Here is a 21,588-nt window from a genome sequence, read left to right on the forward strand (position 1 = left end):
ATACTGGACAGGAGAGAAATTAGAGAAGGGAAGAGACTGATTAATAGTGACTCAAGATGAGAATGAATCATAGCAATCATATATAGAGACATTTTGAGGTCCAGGCAACATGAGTGGGCATGTAATTGAACAGACAGGGTGAGGGACCCTAGGAGTTTTGGTAATGCACAATGAGATGAAGATCAGGGTTAGGTAGGTTAGTAGATGGAGAAAACACAAGCAGTTCAATTTTAAAACTATTTAGTTTCAGATAAAGAGAGGACATGATGTCAGAGACAGACTGCAATTTCGACCCAGTAACCAGTGCTTGATATACAGTCCTGATCAAAAGTTTCGGACCACTTGGAAAAATGGCAAAAAAATCATATTTAGCATGGCTGGATCTTAACAAGGTTCCAAGTAGAGCTTCAACATGCAACAAGAAGAAATGGGAGTGAGAAAAAACATTTTTAGAGCATTCAATTGAATGAAAACAACGAATAAACTGAAACAGGCTGTTTTTCAGCTGATCAAAACTTTAGGACCACATGCCTTTAAAAGGCCAAATCTGTGCAAAGATGTGGATTCATTGTCATTTTCGGTCAGGTAGTCACACGTTGTGATGGCAAAGGCAGAAAAAAAACTCTCCCTTTTTGAACGTGGTCGGGTTGTTGAACTGCATAAGCAGGGTCTCTCACAGCGCGCCATCGCTGCTGAGGTGGGACGCAGTAAGGGTCCATTCACACGTCCGTTGTTTCTTTCCTGATCGGTTCCGTTTTTTGCGGAACAGATCTGGACCTATTCATTTTCAATGGGTCCTGAAAAAAAATAAAAAAAAAATAAAAATAAAAAAATCAGACATTGAGCTGTCCGGTTTTTTTCAGGACCCATTGAAAATGAATGGGTCCAGATCTGTTCTGCAAAAAACGGAACAGATCAGGAAAGAAACAACGGACGTGTGAATGGACCCTAAGACAGTCATTTGGAATTTCTTAAATGATCCTGAGGGTTATGGAACAAAAAAGTCAAGTGGAAGACCCCAAAAAATGTCCTCAGCACTGAGCCGGAGGATCCAATTGGCTGTCCGTCAAGACACTGGACGATCCTCGACCCAAATTAAGGCCCTTACTGGTGCTCACTGCAGCCCCATAACCATCAGATGGCATCTGAGACTGAAGGGCTTCAAAAACAAAAAACGTCTTCAAAGATCTCGTCTCCTTGAACGCCACAGAACCGATAGTTTGGACTTTGCAAGAGAGCGGGACATTCAAAAGGTGGAAGAACGTTTTATTCTCTGATGAGAAAATTTTTTAACCTTGATGGTCCTGATGGTTTCCAACGTTACTGGCATGACAAGCAGATCCCACCTGAGATGTTTTCTACGCGCCACAGTGGAGGGGGCGCCATAATGGTCTGGGGTGCTTTTTCCTTCAGTGGAACAATGGAGCTTCACGAAATGCAGGGGCGTTAAACAGCCGCTGGCTATGTCCAGATGTTGCAGAGAGAATTCCTCATGACTGAGAGCCCTCGTCTGTGTGGTAACGACTGGGTTTTTCAACAGGATAACGCTACAGTACACAATGCCCGCAGGACAAGGGACTTCTTCTAGGAGAAGAACATCACTCTTTTGGCCCATCCTGCATGTTCCCCTGATCTAAATCCAATTGAGAACCTTTGGGGATGGATGGCAAGGGGAGTTTACAAAAAATGGACAACAGTTCCAGACAGTAGATGGCCTTCGTGTGGCCGTCTTCACCACTTGGAGAAATGTTCCCACTCACCTCATGGAAACGTTCGCATCGAGCATGCCGAAACAAATTTTTGAAGTGATAAACAATAACGGCGGAGCTACTCATTACTGAGTTCATGTTTGGAAGTCGGATTTCTATTTTGGGGGGAGGGGGGGGTTTCGTTTTTTTGAAGGTGTGGTCCTAAACTTTTGATCAGCTGAAAAACAGCCTGTTTCAGTTTATTCGTTGTTTTTATTAAATTGAATGCTCAAAACTTTTTGGTCTCACTCCCATTTCTTCTTGCGGCATGTTGAAGCTCTACTTGATTTTTTGCCATTTTTCAAGTGGTCTTAAACTCTTGATCAGGACTGTACAGTCGTGGCCAAAAGTTGAGAATGACACAAATATTAGTTTTCACAAAGTTTGCTTAGATCTTTGTTTCAGTTGTTTCTGTGATGTAGGGAAATATAATTACACGCACTTCATACGTTTCAAAGGCTTTTATCGACAATTACATGACATTTATGCAAAGAGTCAGTATTTGCAGTGTTGGCCCTTCTTTTTCAGGACCTCTGCAATTCGACTGGGCATGCTCTCAATCAACTTCTGGGCCAATTCCTGACTGATAGCAACCCATTCTTTCATAATCACTTCTTGGAGTTTGTCAGAATTAGTGGGTTTTTGTTTGTCCACCTGCCTCTTGAGGATTGACCACAAGTTCTCAATGGGATTAAGATCTGGGGAGTTTCCAGGCAATGGACCCAAAATGTCAATGTTTTGGTCCCCGAGCCACTTAGTTATCACTTTTGCCTTATGGGACGGTGCTCCATCGTGCTGGAAAATGCATTGTTCTTCACCAAACTGTTGTTGGATTGTTGGAAGAAGTTGCTGTTGGAGGGTGTTTTGGTACCATTCTTTATTCATGGCTGTGTTTTTGGGCAAAATTGTGATTGAGCCCACTCCCTTGGATGAGAAGCAACCCCACACATGAATGGTCTCAGGATGCTTTACTGTTGGCATGACACAGGACTGATGGTAGCACTCACCTTTTCTTCTCCGGACAAGCCTTTTTCCAGATGCCCCAAACAATCGGAAAGAGGCTTCATCGGAGAATATGACTTTGCCCCAGTCCTCAGCAGTCCATTCACCAAACCTTCTGCAGAAGATCAATCTGTCCCTGAGGTTTTTTTTGGAGAGAAGTGGCTCCTTTGCTGCCCTGTCTTGACACCAGGCCATCTTCCAAAACTCTTCGCCTCACTGTGCGTGCCGATGCGCTCACACCTGCCTGCTGCCATTCCTGAGCAAGCTCTGCACTGGTAGCACTCCAATCCCGCAGCTGAATCCTCTTTAGGAGACGATCCTGGCGCTTGCTGGACTTTCTTGGACGCCCTGAAGCCTTCTTAACAAGAATTGAACCTCTTTCCTTGAAGTTCTTGATGATCCTATAAATTGTTGATTGAGGTGCAATCTTAGTAGCCACAATATCCTTGCCTGTGAAGCCATTTTTATGCAACGCAATGATGGCTGCACGCATTTCTTTGCAGGTCCCCATGGTTAACAATGGAAGAACAATGATTTCAAGCATCACCCTCCTTTTAACATGTGAAGTCTGCCATTTTAACCCAATCAGCCTGACATAATGATCTCCAGCCTTGTGCTCGTCAACATACTCACCTGAGTTAACAAGACGCTTACTGAAATGATCTCAGCAGGTCCTTTAATGACAGCAATGGGATTAAGTTAATTTTCATGGCAAAGAAGGACTATGCAATTCATCTTATCACTCTTCATAACATTCTGGTGTATAAGAAAATTGCTATTATAAAAACTAAAGCAGCAACTTTTCCAATATTTATGTAATTCTCAAAACTTTTGGCCACGACTGTACAATATAAGGCTTCAGGTTTCCAGGCAAGCTCAAGTGCCAACGAGTTAAAACTTTATTTCCTATATTTCAGAAGATTTTAACCACACTGTTGGATTGGTCCATCTAATCAAGATGTGCTTGCCAATCTAAGGCCATGTTAACATGTCGTGCCTTCTGTCAGGATTTATATGTAGATTCTGTGCCTCAATCCAGACAGAATTTTCAGCAATTCATGTAAAAACTGAAGGGGATGTCTGAAACTATCATTTCAAAAAACTTCAAACACGGTCTGCTGAAACAAAGAGACCTAAGCACTCTAGGGTTGTTTCGATACCAAAATTTTGATTCGGTTTCGATACCATAAAAAAGTACTGCAATACTTGATACCATGCAAAAAAAAAAAAAACGCCAAAAAAGCTGCGTGCATTCCGCATTTTATAGAACGTCCGGCCCATAATCGAACAGTCCTATGCTATTTTTTGGGGGGACAAGGTGACAAAAAAAAAAATTTCTTTTACGGTGTTCACCGCATAGGAAATTATTATTATTTTTTTTTTTTTATAGTTTGGACTTTTCGGATGTAGCGATATGTAATATGTTTATTTATTTATTGTTTATATATGTAAAATTGGGAAAGGGGGTGATTTATACTTGTGTTTTTTTTTTCGTTTTTATTTAATAACTATTTCCCCCCCTTAGGGGCTAGCACCTGGGATCTTTTAATCCCTTGTCCTATTCGCCCTAATAGATCTCTATTAGGGTGAATAGGATCTTACACTCTCCCTGCTGCCCTGTGCACACAGCAGCAGGGAGCTGACCATGGCAGCCAGGGCTTCAGTAGCGTCCTGGCTGCCATGGTAACCGATCGGAGCCCCAGGATTACACTGCTGGGGCTCTGATCAGAACTGCCACTGCCGCCAATGAGAGGAGGTGAGGGGACCCTGTGACCAATGATTTTAATACTGGGGTAATGGGGGGGGGGAGGGGGCACTGCGCCACCAATGATTTTAATGCTGGGGAAGGGAAAGGGGGAGGGCGCACTGCGCCACCAATGTTTCTAATACTGGTGGGGGGGTCAACTGCGCCACCAATCATAATTAACGTTTAATACAAATACAGCTGGTGGCAGAAACACATTGCTGGCACCCGACCTCTGACAGGGAGCTGCGATCAGCGGCAGTTAACCCTTCAGGTGCAGCACCTGAGGGGTTAATTGCCGCGGATCGCAGTGCCCTGTCAGAGGTCGGGTGCCGGCAATGTGTTTCTGCTGCCTGTATTTGTAATGTATTAAGGCTGGGTTCAGACCTGAGCGTATTTGATATGCGCGTTTAACGCGCGTTTTTGTCGTGCGTTTTTATGCAATAGTAAACGCGCGTTTGACGCGCGTTTGTGTGATTGACTGCAGTGTCCTATGGCCACAAACGGGCGTCAAAACGCCCCAAAGAAGCTCAAGAACTTGTTTGAGCGTAGGGCGTTTTTCAGCACGTTCAAACGCGCTGTAAAACGCTCAAGTGAGAACCAGGGCCATAGGGAAGCATTGGTTTTCATGTGTTGAGCGTTTTACAGCGCGTTTGAACGCGCTGTAAAACGCTCAAGTGTGAACCCAGCCTAAACGTTAGTTATCATTGGTGGCGCAGTGCGCCCTCCCCTCCTCTTTGTTCCCATTGGTGGCAGCAGCACAAGGGGGAGGGAAATACTGCTTCCTTCTCCCCGTGCTGCTGAGGGAACATGGCCGCGCTGAGAACAGCGCGATCCATGTTCTCTGATACTGGGCTGTGCAGTAGCACAGCCTAGTATTGATAAAAGGCAAATCCCGGTATCGTATCGATACCGGGAGAAAAGTATAGATTGGGTATCGAAAATTCAATACCCGAAATCCTTAAGCACTCATCTCAGCACTTTGGCTTTGCGAGGCCCTTGTTGGAGAGATGGGGTTAGCGGTGCATGGAGCCATAGACTACCTATGAGCTTGTACGCTACACTGCTCCGAGGAGAGATGATCAAAGCTGAATGGGCACATCTCCATGCCATAAAATGTACACTATAAAGCCATACTACTACTAATGTTTGTCGCTCACTCTGCAATCAGCTAATCTCCATGGACCGATGCTTAAAACCTCCAATGATCAGCTAGTATTGTGACAGTAGCTAATGACCAGACAATATTATAGTTTTTCAGGGAACGAGGTGCTTTATAGCTGATCTGTCTAAGGGGTTCCCAGAGCCAGGATCCTTCCTCTATGACATCCATATGCCCTAAGAGGTCATATAGACTCCACGTACGAACTCCTTGAAATGGGCCTAGGGTGAATGCAGACCTTATGTCATTATGGTACTTTTATTTTTTATTTTTTGTAAAATAGGGTGTTGTACTACCGGTATATTTTAAGCCTACTCCAAAAACTCTGCAAAATAGCGCTATGGCTTATTATCAGGGTAGGGCTTATTTTCGAGGGAAACACGGTGGTCAAGGACGTTTGTGCTCTTTTTGCTTCGTTCATCTCCATGATCATACCTAGAGTATGCATGGTTACTTCACTCTGCTGCACCTGCTGGGACATCATTCGACTGATGCTCATCAGACTCTCTGTGATGCTACCTGCAGACTGAGCCAGGTTTTCTTTTGTTACTTTTCTGTTGGAGGATAAAAAAAATAAAAAATAAAAAAGGTTGAAATAATCAGTTCAGTTTCACTTCTAACACAGAAATAACAACACATATCCATATGATTGAATGAAAGGAAAAAAAAAATCCTTAAAAAGATATTGAAATTGAGAAAGTTCTGTGTAGGGTTATGGCTGTTATCCATAGATATTATGGTAATGAAAATATGGATTGTTTGTGTGCCGACCTGACATAGTAGTGGTGACTAAGTCATTTACTACAAATAGGTTCAAAATTCTGTCCCAATTCACTTCTTTGTATCTTCAGAAAAAAAAAAAAAAAAAAAAACACAACAACAACACACTGACCCTGATAAAGATAGAACAATAAATTAATCAGTTGAATTTAGACGTAAAAATGACATGGTGTCAAAATGTGTCTCATGTCCTGGCGGCCAAGCACTGATACTTCCGTGCCGCAAATGGCTCTAGTGCAGGTTAGAGCTCAGCTGGAGTACCAACCTTGGTCTTGTGTTAAATCCAAGACTCTCCCCAGGTTAGATCTGAAGTTCCTGATCCTGTCTGTGTGAAGATGCCAAGAGAAGACCAGCGTGGACAGTGCCGACACTGGAGGAGAAACCGTGATGCGCTTTTTGCCAATAATGGCTGTTTGACGCAAAGTTGTATGAAGGTGCTTGTGTGTATAAACTGAGTTCTGTGCTGCCTGCTTTGTACATTTTGGTAGCATAGTAGCTCTTTAGTGTGTGCCTTTTGTATTTTTATCACATTCAGAGGTGAAGGTCAAATATTTCATGGCATATGTTTTAGATCTTGTTGAGGTAGTAGACATATGTGTGGATAGAAAAACTTTTAAAACCTTGAAATCTCTAATGTTTACATTGCTTTTGAATGTAAGACTCTGCTTGGATGTGATTTTTAGGCGCAAATGTAAGAGCAAGTGCTCATGCACATGAAGGTGCGCGGTCCGCAATGCACAGGCACCAGCCGTGTGTCGGCCATTTGCGGATGCGGACCCATTCAAGTGAATGGGTCCACAACTGTTATACGGAGCGCACACAACCGGTGCCTGTATACTGCAGACTGGTTGCTTGCGGGCGGCAATACGGGTGCAGGCCGCACACGGTCGTGTACATTAGCCCTTAGGCGGGATTCACACTTCAATTTGGTCAGTTATTTCCATAATTTATTGTGAAGTCAAAACCACAGAACAGGTGCAGATCTTTCCATTACACCTTATGTCTGTGTAGGCTTCACTGCTGGTTCTGGCTCCCAATGACTGATGGAAGTAACTGAAGTGTGAACTGGGCCTTCATTTTTTTTTTATTACTCTTTGTTAGGTAACATTCAGGTGGCCATGGGTGTCAACAGCACATCAAGATCAATTGTCAGGTAGTCTGCTGTCAGGAAATATATATAAGACATATACATTAAGGTGTGTGAAGTGTTTTATATCCAGAAAGTTGATTTTACAGTTCTAGCTTAGAAGCAGATATTTTGCCTCTTCAGTGGTGTACAATATGAGATGCCATGCACACAGACACAGGCATAAGTGGCACATCTTGAACCTTTATTTTTAGGAGGGGTTATGCGTCTATTCTTCTGCATGGGTCAGGCTTTTAACCAAAAACATGATTTTTGTCGATAAAATCGCTTTTATTAATATGCAAATTACCTAAATAAGGAGTCCAAGGGGCTGTCCGTTGGAGCCCAGCCGCACCTCTTCTCCTTGAGCCCAGCACCGCCCCACTGCTAATTTATTCACTCCTCATCGCTGACCTCATATGCCTGGTGCGCCGTAATCTCGCACATGCGCTGTGGATAGACCTGTCAGCGCCCGCGCGGTGTCCTGGCATCGGCCTCACAGAACACATTGCGCAGTGGGTGACTGGTCTTTTCACTGCGCATGCACAAGATTACGGCACACCAGGCATATGAGGTCGGCGATGGGGAGTGAATAAATTAGCAGTGGGGTGGTGCTGGGCTCCACCGGACAGAGGGACAGCCCCTTGGGCTCCTTATTTAGGTAATTTGCATATTAATAAAAGCGATTTTACAGACAAATTACAAGACACAGGCAGTAATTCTAGCATATTGTAATATAAATCGTGAAGACTGATGTGGTCAGTAAGTGAAATCCGGGTGATAGAATCCCTTTAATTAATGATATTATGGGTACAGTCACACGACTGTGTAATCCTTTCTATTTTGCAGTCCGCAAATAACAGAACCGTGTGTCCGCATTTTGCGGACGAATAACTTCCGTTTGTGTTCCGTATGTCTTCCGTTTTTTACGATCCACAAAAAACAGAAGGAAAAAAGAGAGAGAAAAAAATAAATTATTAAAGCCTTCAATAATACGGAAACGGATTCTCAAAAAATGGATGACATACGGAAACCATTCCGTATGTCATCTGCAATTTGCGGATCCATTGACTTGAATGGGGCTGCGGACCGATCTGTGCAGACAATAGTACAAGCTTCATATTTTTGCGGACTAGAAATGTGGAAACACGGATGCGGACAACATACTGAACGTTTTCCTTACAATTTATTTACCCATAGGAATGAATGGATCCGCATCTATTCCACAAAAAGCAGAACGGATGCGGACCGGACGAGGATAAAATTATACGGTGGTGTGAATGTACCCTAAAAGGGAGTCTGTCACATCCTTTTCACTAATATAACTAACAGCATTGCCCCTCAGAAATTTGCGAAAGCATTCAAAAACAGACCTGTGTGTAAATAGGGTATTTATGCCATGTCCATGACAAGCACTTTTATTCTGCTGACAAACGGCTCCCAAGTACCCAGCTGGGCAGATTTTGCCGTTCCTAGTGCCCAAGCTGGGCGGGCTTTGCTGTTCCAAGTGCCCAAGCACGCCACTCTGCTCCTACCCTAACCTCCCAAGGCTTCCTCCCCTCTCCCCTGACATCACAATGTGTACTGCTTGGGAATAAGCCAATCGGATTCTGGCGATCTTCACAAGCGTAGGCCACAGCAGGGAGTGTACGTGAGAGTTTGAGATTCTTTGACATGATGTCAGAGGAGAGGGGAGGAAGACTTGGGAAGTTAGGGGTGGAACAGGGTGGCGGGCTTGAGAACTTTGAACAGCAAAGCCTGCCCAGCTGGGCACCTGCTATAACAAAGCCTGCCCAGCTGGGCACTTGCTATAACAAAGCCTGCCCAGCTGGGCACCTGCTATAACAAAGCCTGCCCAGCTGGGCACTTGCTATAACAAAGCCTGCCCAGCTGGGCACCTGCTATAACAAAGCCTGCCCAGCTGGGCACTTGGAACTGCAAACCCCGCCAAGCTGGGCATTTGGAATCCATTTTCCAGCAGAATAAAAGTGCTTTTTATGGACAGATATGTTTGGAATGTGTTTGCAATGTTCTGTGGGGCAATGCTGTTATATTAGTGAAATTGACATGACAGACTCCCTTTAATATAATAATTATAATAATAATGTTTACTATGGCCTTAAATAATTTAGTTGAAACCTTCCTTCATCATGGAAATAAAGGGAGCATACCTCTGTCTTGTAGTATCACCTCCTTCAAGAAGTTCATCCTTTTCGGCGTGATCTATCGCCAGTTTACAAGACAGATTTGCTTTCCTCCAAACAGTCTGATTGCTACAATGAAGAAGTTGGACAAGTGATCACACAGATGGCAGATTGTGAGCATTTCATTTTCTGTGCACATACACACAGCATTTCCATCACCAAGGTAAACTGGATCATTATTGTATCACAATCAATCTCAATGATTGCCAGAATTTTTGTTATTAAACCTTACAGGACCAGGCAGTTTAATGTTTTTGCATTTTAATTTTTTACTCCCCGCCTTCCCAGTGTCATTTTTTTTTTATTTTTCCATTCATATAGATGTATGATGGCTTGCTTTTTCCGGGACTAGTTGCAGTTTCCAATATTGCATATGATGTAGAGGGAAGCTAGAAAAAAAATTCCAAATAGGATGGAATTGGAAAAAATAACTGCACCATAGTTTTATGGGTATTATTTTTACAGCGTTCCCTAAGAAGTAAAACTGACCTGTTCCCTTCATCTGGGCCAGTACAATTACAAAGATACCAATTTATATAGTTTTCATTGTGTTTTAACATTGGAGAAAAAAAAAAGAGAAACTTTAGAAATGTTTTTCTTTGCATTGTCATATTCTGACCCCCATAAAAGCTATATTTCCATCTATGGAGCTGTAAGAGGGTTCATTTTTTGTGTGGCAATTTTTGGGAGGTGAAGCGCCAAAAAAATAATAAATTGAAATCTGCCATTTTGATTTTTTTTACCGTTACGGCGTTCACTGTATGTGACCGGTCTGTTTTGGATCTTACTGACCAAGCTTTTTTCATCGTCACCTTCCAAGCGCTATAGCTTTATTATTCTTCTGTCTATGTAGCTCTATTTCTCTCGCCTTGCTTTTTGCAGGACAAGTTGTAGTTTTAATTGTGCCATTCTTTTGTACACAACTTTCTGATTAACTTTTATTAACTCTTTCTGGGAAGGAGATGGGAAAAAGACTTTTGCAGCGTTAATTTTTGGCATAAATAACATATCTTTATTCTCTAGGTCAGTACAATTACAGTGATACCAAATACATATAGAGTGGTCCCTCAAGTTACAATATTATAGGGTTCCAGGATGACCATTGTATGTTGAAAATATTGTATCCTGAGGGCATTGTATCTTGAGGGATCATTGTAGTTTTCTTTATGTTTTAAGTTTTACAACTTTTCTGCAATCTTTTTTCATCTCCGCATCCAAAGACCCATAACTTTTCTATTTTTCTTTCTATGGAGTGGTGTGAGGGCTTGATTTTTGCGGAACAACTTGTAGTTTTCATTGGTATCATGTTGGGGTAAATAACACTTTTTGATCGCTTGTCCTTAACCCCTTAAGGACATAGGACGTACCGGTACGCCCTATTTCCCGAGTCCTTAAGGACCAAGGACGTACCGGTACGTCCTAACTTTTAAATAGGCATTCCGGCGCCCCAGGGGTTAAACGGAACGGGATTTCAGCTGAAATCATTCAGCCGGCATCCTGTGACAACGCCAGGGGGGGTCATGTGACCCCCCGTGTCGGCGATCGCAGCAAACCGCAGGTCAATTCAGACCTGCGGTTTGCTGCGCTTTTTGCAGTTTCTGATCCCCGCGGTCCCTGACCGCGGGGATCAGAAACTTTAGAGTGGCTAAAATCAATATTTTTCACCCCCCCCTGCACCCCTGCATGATTTGATGCCGGCGGGTGGTGCGGGGGGGGGGGGGGGTGTCGCAGGCGGTGGGGGCGTTGCGGGAGGCAGGCGGTGCGGCAGGCGGGATCGCGATCCCCCGCCCGCCTCCCCATGAATGATCGTTGGCTTCTAGTGGGTATACCAGGGTGCCAGCACATTGCTGGCACCCTGGTATAAACGGCTGACATCTGTGCAGATGTCAGCCGTTTAACTCTTTCCATACCGCGGTCCGTACGGACCGCTGTATGGAAAAAGTTAACTGTCATCGGTCAGGGAGCTCCCTCCCTCTCCATTGGGGGGCTGCTGTGCCTTTGCAGCCCTCCGATGGAGAGGGAGAGAGCCCCCCGACAGCCCCCCCTCAGCCCTGTGCTTACCCTTCCCCGTCTGCGAAGTTGTGGCAGATGGGGAAGGTTCCCATGGCAACAGGACGCCTGCTCAGACGTCCTGCTGTCCATGGTGCTGAACAGATCTGTGCTAAAAGCATAGATCTGTTCAGTGTAAGTAAAATACAGTACAGTGCAATATATATTGTACTGTACTGTATTATACAGACATCAGACCCACTGGATCTTCAAGAACCAAGTGGGTCTGGGTCAAAAAAATGTAAAAAAAAAAAGTGAAAAAAGTTAAGATAAAAAAAACAAAACAACATTTATCACTGAATAAAAATTAAAAAGATAAAATACACTACACATATTAGGTATTGCCGCGTCCGTAACGACCTGATCTATAAAACGGTCATGTTACTTTCCCAGCACGGTGAACGCCATAAAAATAAAAAAATAAAAACTATAAGAAAATTGAAATTTTGCCCACCTTACTTCCCAAAAAAGGTAATAAAAGTGATCAAAAAAGTCGCATGTACGCCAAAATAGTACCAATCAAACCGTCATCTCATCCCGCAAAAAATGAGACCCTACTCAAGATAATCGCCCAAAAACTGAAAAAACTATGGCTCTTAGACTATGGAAACACTAAAACATGATTTTTTTTTTTTGTTTCAAAAATGAAATCATTGTGTAAAACTTACATAAATAAAAAAAAAAGTATACATATTAGGTATCGCCGCGTCTGTATCGACCGGCTCTATAAAAATATCACATGACCTAACCCCTCAGGTGACCACCGTAAAAAAAAATTTAAAAAGCCATTTTTTGCCATCTTAACCACCTCCGGACCGCCTAACGCAGGATCGCGTTCCGGAGGTGGCAGCCCTGCGCAGAGTCACGCATATATGCGTCATCTCGCGATGGCCGAGATTTCCTGTGAACGCGCGCACACAGGCGCGCGCGCTCACAGGAACGGAAGGTAAGAGAGTTGATCTCCAGCCTGCCAGCGGCGATCGTTCGCTGGCAGGCTGGAGATGTGTTTTTTTTAACCCCTAACAGGTATATTAGACGCTGTTTTGATAACAGCGTCTAATATACCTGCTACCTGGTCCTCTGGTGGTCCCCTTTGTTTGGATCGACCACCAGAGGACACAGGTAGCTCAGTAAAGTAGCACCAAGCACCACTACACTACACTACACCACCCCCCCGTCACTTATTAACCCCTTATTAGCCCCGGATCACCCCTGATCACCCCATATAGACTCCCTGATCACCCCCCTGTCATTGATTACCCCCCTGTCATTGATCAACCCCCTGTAAAGCTCCATTCAGACGTCCGCATGATTTTTACGGATCCACTGATAGATGGATCCGATCCGCAAAACGCATCCGGACGTCTGAATGAAGCCTTACAGGGGCATGATCAATGACTGTGGTGATCACCCCCCTGTCATTGATTACCCCCCTGTAAAGCTCCATTCAGACGTCCGCATGATTTTTACGGATCCACTGATAGATGGATCCGATCCGCAAAACGCATCCGGACGTCTGAATGAAGCCTTACAGGGGCGTGATCAATGACTGTGGTGATCACCCCATATAGACTCCCTGATCACCCCCCTGTCATTGATTACCCCCCTGTCAAGCTCCATTCAGATGTCCGCATGATTTTTACGGATCCACTGATAGATGGATCGGATCCGCAAAACGCATCCGGACGTCTGAATGAAGCCTTACAGGGGCATGATCAATGACTGTGGTGATCACCCCCCTGTCATTGATTACCCCCCTGTCAAGCTCCATTCAGATGTCCGCATGATTTTTACGGATCCACTGATAGATGGATCGGATCCGCAAAACGCATCCGGACGTCTGAATGAAGCCTTACAGGGGCATGATCAATGACTGTGGTGATCACCCCATATAGACTCCCTGATCACCCCCCTGTAAAGCTCCATTCAGATGTCCGCATGATTTTTACGGATGCACTGATAGATGGATCCGATCCGCAAAACGCATCCGGACGTCTGAATGAAGCCTTACAGGGGCGTGATCAATGACTGTGGTGATCACCCCATATAGACTCCCTGATCACCCCCCTGTCATTGATCACCCCCCCTGTCATTGATCACCACCCCTGTCATTGATCACCACCCCTGTCAGGCTCCATTCAGACATTTTTTTGGCCCAAGTTAGCGGAATTTTTTTTTTTTTTTCTTACAAAGTCTCATATTCCACTAACTTGTGTCAAAAAATAAAATCTCACATGAACTCACCATACCCCTCACGGAATCCAAATGCGTAAAATTTTTTAGACATTTATATTCCAGACTTCTTCTCACGCTTTAGGGCCCCTAGAATGCCAGGGCAGTATAAATACCCCACATGTGACCCCATTTCGGAAAGAAGACACCCCCCAGGTATTCCGTGAGGGGCATATTGAGTCCATGAAAGATTGAAATTTTTGTCCCAAGTTAGCGGAACGGGAGACTTTGTGAGAAAAATATTAAAAATATCAATTTCCGCTAACTTGTGCCAAAAAAAAAAAATTTCTATGAACTCGCCATGCCCCTCATTGAATACCTTGGGGTGTCTTATTTCCAAAATGGGGTCACATGTGGGGTATTTATACTGCCCTGGCATTCTAGGGGCCCCCAAGCGTGAGAAGAAGTCTGGTATCCAAATGTCTAAAAATGCCCTCCTAAAAGGAATTTGGGCACCTTTGCGCATCTAGGCTGCAAAAAAGTGTCACACATCTGGTATCGCCGTACTCAGGAGAAGTTGGGGAATGTGTTTTGGGGTGTCATTTTACATATACCCATGCTGGGTGAGAGAAATATCTTGGTCAAATGCCAACTTTGTATAAAAAAAATGGGAAAAGTTACATAGAAACATAGAAACATAGAATGTGTCGGCAGATAAGAACCATTTGGCCCATCTAGTCTGCCCAATATACTGAATACTATGGATAGCCCCCGGCCCTATCTTATATGAAGGATGGCCTTATGCCTATCCCATGCATGCTTAAACCCCTTCACTGTATTTGCAGCTACCACTTCTGCAGGAAGGCTATTCCATGCATCCACTACTCTCTCAGTAAAGTAATACTTCCTTATATTACTTTTAAACCTTTGCCCCTCTAATTTAAAACTGTGTCCTCTTGTGGTAGTTTTTCTTCTTTTAAATATGCTCTCTTCCTTTACCGAGTTGATTCCCTTTATGTATTTAAAAGTTTCTATCATATCCCCTCTGTCTCTTCTTTCTTCCAAGCTATACATATTAAGGTCCTTTAACCTTTCCTGGTAAGTTTTATCCTGCAATCCATGTACTAGTTTAGTAGCTCTTCTCTGAACTCTCTCTAGAGTATCTATATCCTTCTGGAGATATGGCCTCCAGTACTGCGCACAATACTCCAAGTGAGGTCTCACCAGTGTTCTGTACAGCGGCATAAGCACTTCACTCTTTCTACTGCTTATACCTCTCCCTATACATCCAAGCATTCTGCTGGCATTTCGTGCTGCTCTATTACATTGTCTTCCCACCTTTAAGTCTTCTGAAATAATTACTCCTAAATCCCTTTCCTCAGATACTGAGGTCAGGACTGTGTCAAATATTCTATATTCTGCCCTTGGGTTTTTACTCCCCAGGTGCATTATCTTGCACTTATCCACATTAAATTTCAGTTTCCGGAGTTCTGACCATTCTTCTAGTTTTCCTAAATCCTTTTCCATTTGGCGTTTCCCTCCAGGAACATCAACCCTGTTACATATCTTTGTGTCATCAGCAAAAAGACAAACCTTACCAGCGAGGCCTTTTGCAATATCACTTATGAAGATATTAAACAAAATCGGTCCCAGTACAGATCCCTGTGGAACCCCACTGGTAACATTACCTTGTTTTGAATGTTCTCCATTGACTACAACCCTCTCTTGTCTGTCACTCAGCCACTGCCTAATCCACTCAACAATATGGGAGTCCATGCTCAATGACTGCAGTTTATTGATAAGTCTTCTATGTCTTCTATGTCTTTTGCCAAGATATTTCTCTCACCCAGCAAGGGTATATGTAAAATGACACCCCAAAACACATTCCCCAACTTCTCCTGAATACGGCGATACCACATGTGTGACACTTTTTTGCAGCCTAGGTGGGCAAAGGGGCCCATATTCCAAAGAGCACCTTTAGGATTTCACAGGTCATTTACCTACTTACCACACATTAGGGCCCCTGGAAAATGCCAGGGCAGTATAACTACCCCACAAGTGACCCCATTTTGGAAAGAAGACACCCCAAGGTATTCCGTGAGGGGCATGGCAAGTTCCTAGAATTTTTTATTTTTTGTCACAAGTTAGTGGAAAATGATGATTTTTTTTTTTTTTTTTCATACAAAGTCTCATATTCCACTAACTTGTGACAAAAAATAAAAACTTCCATGAACTCACTATGCCCATCAGCGAATACCTTGGGGTCTCTTCTTTCCAAAATGGGGTCACTTGTGGGGTAGTTATACTGCCCTGGCATTCTAGGGGCCCAAATGTGTGGTAAGGAGTTTGAAATCAAATTCTGTAAAAAATGACCTGTGAAATCCGAAAGGTGCTCTTTGGAATATGGGCCCCTTTGCCCACCTAGGCTGCAAAAAAGTGTCACACATCTGGTATCTCCGTACTCAGGAGAAGGTGGGGAATGTGTTTTGGGGTGTCATTTTACATATACCCATGCTGGGTGAGAGAAATATCTTGGCAAAAGACAACTTTTCCCATTTTTTTATACAAAGTTGGCATTTGACCAAGATATTTATAAATTTAGAGCAAAATTTCTATATGGATCTCGTTTTTTTTGCAAAATTTTACAACTGAAAGTGAAAAATGTCATTTTTTTGCAAAAAAATCGTTAAATTTCGATTAATAACAAAAAAAGTAAAAATGTCAGCAGCAATGAAATACCACCAAATGAAAGCTCTATTAGTGAGAAGAAAAGGAGGTAAAATTCATTTGGGTGGTAAGTTGCATGACCGAGCAATAAACGGTGAAAGTAGTGTAGGTCAGAAGTGTAAAAAGTGGCCTGGTCTTTCAGGGTGTTTAAGCACTGGGGGCTGAAGTGATTAAAGGGTTTCTGTCACCCTGCAAAACTCTTTTTTTTTTTTTTGGATAGTTAGATTGCTCATGCTCTTACTTACTTTGATGCGGCCGATTCTTTATAAAACAAACTTTTATAATATGTAAATGAGGGCTCTACCAGCAAGTAGGGCGTCTACTTGCTGGTAGCTGCTGCAGAAATCCGCCCCCTCGCCGTGTTGATTGACAGGGCCAGCCGTGATCTCCTCCTCCGGCCGGCCCTGTCAGTAATTCAAAAATCGCGCGCCTCGCGTCATTCGGCGCAGGCGCTCTGAGATGAGGAGGCTCGTATCCTCAGCACTCCCTCAGTGCGCCTGCGCCGATGATGTCTTCTCTTTCGGTGATGTCATCGGCGCAGGCGCACTGAGGGAGTGCTGAGGATACGAGCCTCCTCATCTCAGAGCGCCTGCGCCGAATGACGCGAGATTTTTGAATTACTGACAGGGCCGGCCGGAGGAGGAGATCACGGCTGGCCCTGTCAATCAACACGGCGAGGGGGCGGATTTCTGCAGCAGCTACCAGCAAGTAGACGCCCTACTTGCTGGTAGAGCCCTCATTTACATATTATAAAAGTTCGTTTTATAAAGAATCGGCCGCATCAAAGTAAGTAAGAGCATTATATTCTGCTATATCGCACTATGAGCAATCTAACTATCCAAAAAAAAAAAAAAAAGAGTTTTGCAGGGTGACAGAAACCCTTTAAGTCACAAAAAGTGTAATAGCAAGCGATCAAAAAGTCATATGCACCCCAAAATAGTGCCAATCAAACCGTCATCTCATCCCGCAAAAAATGAGACCCTACTCAAGATAATCGCCCAAAAACTGAAAAAACTATGGCTCTTAGACTATGGAGACACTAAAACATTTTTTTGGTTTTAAAAATGAAGTTATTGTATAAAACTTACATAAATAAAAAAAATTGTATACATATTAGGTAGGGGTGCACCGAAATGAAAATTCTGGTCCGAAACCGAAACCGAAAATTCAGGATGCCCTTGACCGAAAACCGAAACCGAAACCGAAACTGCCTTTTTGCCCAAATACTTTTAAAATACTTTTTTTTTAATGATTTTATTAATAATTCTTTTTCATGAATGAAATTCATCTGTGGGTGGCGCTGTTATGGAGAGGGGGATCTGTGGGTGGCGCTGTTATGGAGAGGGGGATCTGTGGGTGGCTCTGTTATGGAGAGGGGGATCTGTGGGTGGCGCTGTTATGGAGAGGGGGATCTGTGGGTGGCGCCGTTATGGAGAGGGGGATCTGTGGGTGGCGCCGTTATGGAGAGGGGGATCTGTGGGTGGCGCCGTTATGGAGAGGGGGATCTGTGGGTGGCGCCGTTATGGAGAGGGGGATCTGTGGGTGGCGCCGTTATGGAGAGGGGGATCTGTGGGTGGCGCCGTTATGGAGAGGGGGATCTGTGGGTGGCGCTGTTATGGAGAGGGGGATCTGTGGGTGGCGCTGTTATGGAGAGGGGGATCTGTGGGTGGCGCTGTTATGGAGAGGGGGATCTGTGGGTGGCGCTGTTATGGAGAGGGGGATCTGTGGGTGGCGCTGTTATGGAGAGGGGGATCTGTGGGTGGCGCTGTTATGGAGAGGGGGATCTGTGGGTGGCGCTGTTATGGAGAGGGGGATCTGTGGGTGGCGCTGTTATGGAGAGGGGGATCTGTGCACTGTTATGGGCATAACAGTGCACAGATCCCTTTCCCCATAACAGTGCACAGATCCCTTTCCCCATAACAGTGCACAGATCCCCCCTCCCCATAGCAGTGCACAGATCCCCCCTCCCCATAGCAGTGCACAGATCCCCCCCTCCCCATAGCAGTGCACAGATCCCCCCTCCCCATAGCAGTTCCATAGACCGATCCCCCCTACCCATAACAGCCCCGGCCCTGCTGCTCACAGCATCTTTATTTTACCTTACAATCGTGAGGCTCCAGTAACTAACAACTCTGCAGGCAGAGCGGAGGGCGGCGTAACGTCACTTACTCACGTGACGCACCTGCTCCGCCCACTTTATGAATGAAGGAGGCGGAGCAGGCGCGTCACGTGAGTAAGTGACGTTACGCCGGCCTCCGCTCTGCCTGCAGAGTTGTTAGTTACTGGAGCCTCACGATTGTAAGGTAAAATAAAGATGCAGTGACAAAGTAAACCGCCCGCCCGCAGATGGTGGGTGACAAATCCCACACCCCATATTTTCGGCCGATATGTAACAATATCGGCCGAAGTGGATTAGGTGCATTTTCGGCCGATATTTTCGGCTGCCGAAATTTCGGTGCACCCCTAATATTAGGTATCGCCGCGTCCGTGACAACCTGCTCTATAAAATTACCACATGATCTAACCTGTCAGATGAATGTTGTAAATAACAAAAAAATAATAAACGTGCCAAAAAAGCTATATTTCTTGTTACCTTGCTGCACAAAAAGTGTAATATAGAGCAACCAAAAATCATATGTACCCTAAACTAGTACCAACAAAACTGCCACCCTATTCCGTACTTTCTAAAATGGGGTCACTTTTTTGGAGTTTCTACTCTAGGGGTGCATCAGGGGGGCTTCAAATGGGACATGGTGTCAAAAAAAAACAGTCCAGCAAAACCTGCCTTCCAAAAACCGTATGGCATTCCTTTCCTTCTGCGCCCTGCTGTGTGTCCGTACAGCAGTTTACGACCACATATGGGGTGTTTCTGTAAACTACAGAATCAGGGCCATAAATGAGTTTTGTTTGGCTGTTAACCCTTGCTTTGTAACTGGAAAAAAAATATTAAAATGGAAAATCTGCCAAAAATTTGAAATTTTGAAATTGTGTCTCTATTTTCCATTAAATCTTGTGCAACACCTAAAGGGTTAACAAAGTTTGTAAAATCAGTTTTGAATACCTTGAAGGGTGTAGTTTCTTAGATGGGGTCACTTTTATGGAGTTTCTACTCCAGGGGTGCATCGGGGGGCTTCAAATGGGACATTGTGTCAAAAAAAACAGTCCAGCAAAATTAGCCCTCCAAAAACCATACGGCGCACCTTTCACTCTACGCCCCGCTGTGTGGCCGTACAGTAGTTTACGGCCACATATGGGGTGTTTCTGTAAACAGCAGAGTCAGGGCAATAAAGATACAGTCTTGTTTGGCTGTTAACCCTTGCTTTGTTAGTGGAAAAAATGGGTTAAAATTGAAAATTAGGCAGAAAAATGAAATTCTCAAATTTCATCCCCATTTGCCAATAACTTGTGCAACACCTAAAGGGTTAACAATGTATGCAAAATCAGTTTTGAATACCTTGAGGGGTGTAGTTTCTTAGATGGGGTCACTTTTAGGGAGTTTCTACTCTAGGGGTGCATCAGGGGGCTTCAAAATGGGACATGGTGTAAATAAACCAGTCCATAAAAATCAGCCTTCCAAAAACCAAACGGCGCACCTTTCACTCTACGCCCCGCCGTGTGGCCGTACAGTAGTTTACGGCCACATATTGGGTGTTTCTGTACACATCAGAGTTAGGGCAATAAAGATACAATCTTGTTTGGCTGTTAACCCTTGCTTTGTTAGTGGAAAAAATGGGTTAAAATGAAAAATTAGACAAAAAAATGAAATTCTCAAATTTCCTCCCCATTTGCCAATAACTCTTGCGCAACACCTAAAGAGTTAACAATGTATGCAAAATCAGTTTTGAATACCTTGAGGGGTGTAGTTTCTTAGATGGGGTCATTTTTGGGTGGTTTCTATTATGTAAGCCTCGCAAATCGACTTCAGACCTGAACTGGTCCCTAAAAATTGAGTTTTTGTAAATTTCTGAAAAATTTCAAGATTTGCTTCTAAACTTCTAAGCCTTATAACATCCCCAAAAAATAAAATATCATTCCCAAAATAATTCAAACATGAAGTAGAAATATGGGGAATGTAAAGTCATCACAATTTTTGGGGGTATTACTATATATTACAGAAGTAGAGAAACTGAAACTTTGAAATTTGCAAATTTTTCCAAATTTTTGTAAATTAGGTATTTTTTTGTGCAAAAAAAATATTTTTTTTGACTTCATTTTACCAGTGTCATGAAGTACAATATGTGACGAAAAAAAACAATCTCAGAATGGCCTGGATAAGTCAAAGCGTTTTAAAGTTATTAGCACTTAAAGTGACACTGGTCAGATTTCCAAAAAATGGCCTGGTCCTTAAGGTGAAAATGAGCCCGGTCCCTAAGGGGTTAAAGGGATTCTGTAACCTCATTTTCGGTTATAGAGCTGTGGACATGCACGGCTAGATCGCCACTAGCATGTCCGCAATATACCAATCCTATAGGGCTGTGTGCTTTTATTTTGTTTAAAAAATTATTTTAGAGATATGTAAATGAGCCTCTTAAGGAGCCAAAAGGGGCTGCACTAACCTTCCTGGTGCCCAGCCACACCCCCCTGTGAAGGATCCCAGCACCGCCTATGTCTTCCGAATCTCCTCCTTTCGTCACAGTTAGATTGCCGTAATCTCGCGATGTTCCTTCCCTGTGCTGGCATCAGCCTCAGGGAAGGAATTGCGCATCGCGAGATTACGGCAATCTATCGGTGATGAAAGGAGGAGATTCGGAGGACATAGGAGGTGCTGGGCTCCTTCACAGGGGGGCGTGGCTGGGCACGAAGAAAGTTAGTACAGCCCCTTTGGCTCCTTATAAAGCTCATTTACATATCCCTAAAATCATTTTTTTAACAAA

At 43.9% G+C, this 21,588-nt stretch overlaps 1 protein-coding gene across 1 annotated transcript in view; it reads right to left on the reverse strand.

Annotated features, from left to right (window-relative positions):
- Positions 1 to 21,588, reverse strand: part of BNIP1 (BCL2 interacting protein 1) — a 44,411-nt gene that overhangs the window by 11,658 nt on the left and 11,165 nt on the right. Inside the window, exons 4-5 of the mRNA XM_040406320.1 lie at positions 9,734 to 9,835; positions 6,092 to 6,210 (exon numbers count right to left, since the gene is read on the reverse strand). Coding sequence (XP_040262254.1) covers positions 6,092 to 6,210; positions 9,734 to 9,835 — 221 coding nt within the window. The remainder of the gene's footprint in view (positions 1 to 6,091; positions 6,211 to 9,733; positions 9,836 to 21,588) is intronic.

Source organism: Bufo bufo, chromosome 1, assembly GCF_905171765.1.
Source record: "Bufo bufo chromosome 1, aBufBuf1.1, whole genome shotgun sequence".
Taxonomy (NCBI): Eukaryota; Metazoa; Chordata; class Amphibia; order Anura; family Bufonidae; genus Bufo; species Bufo bufo.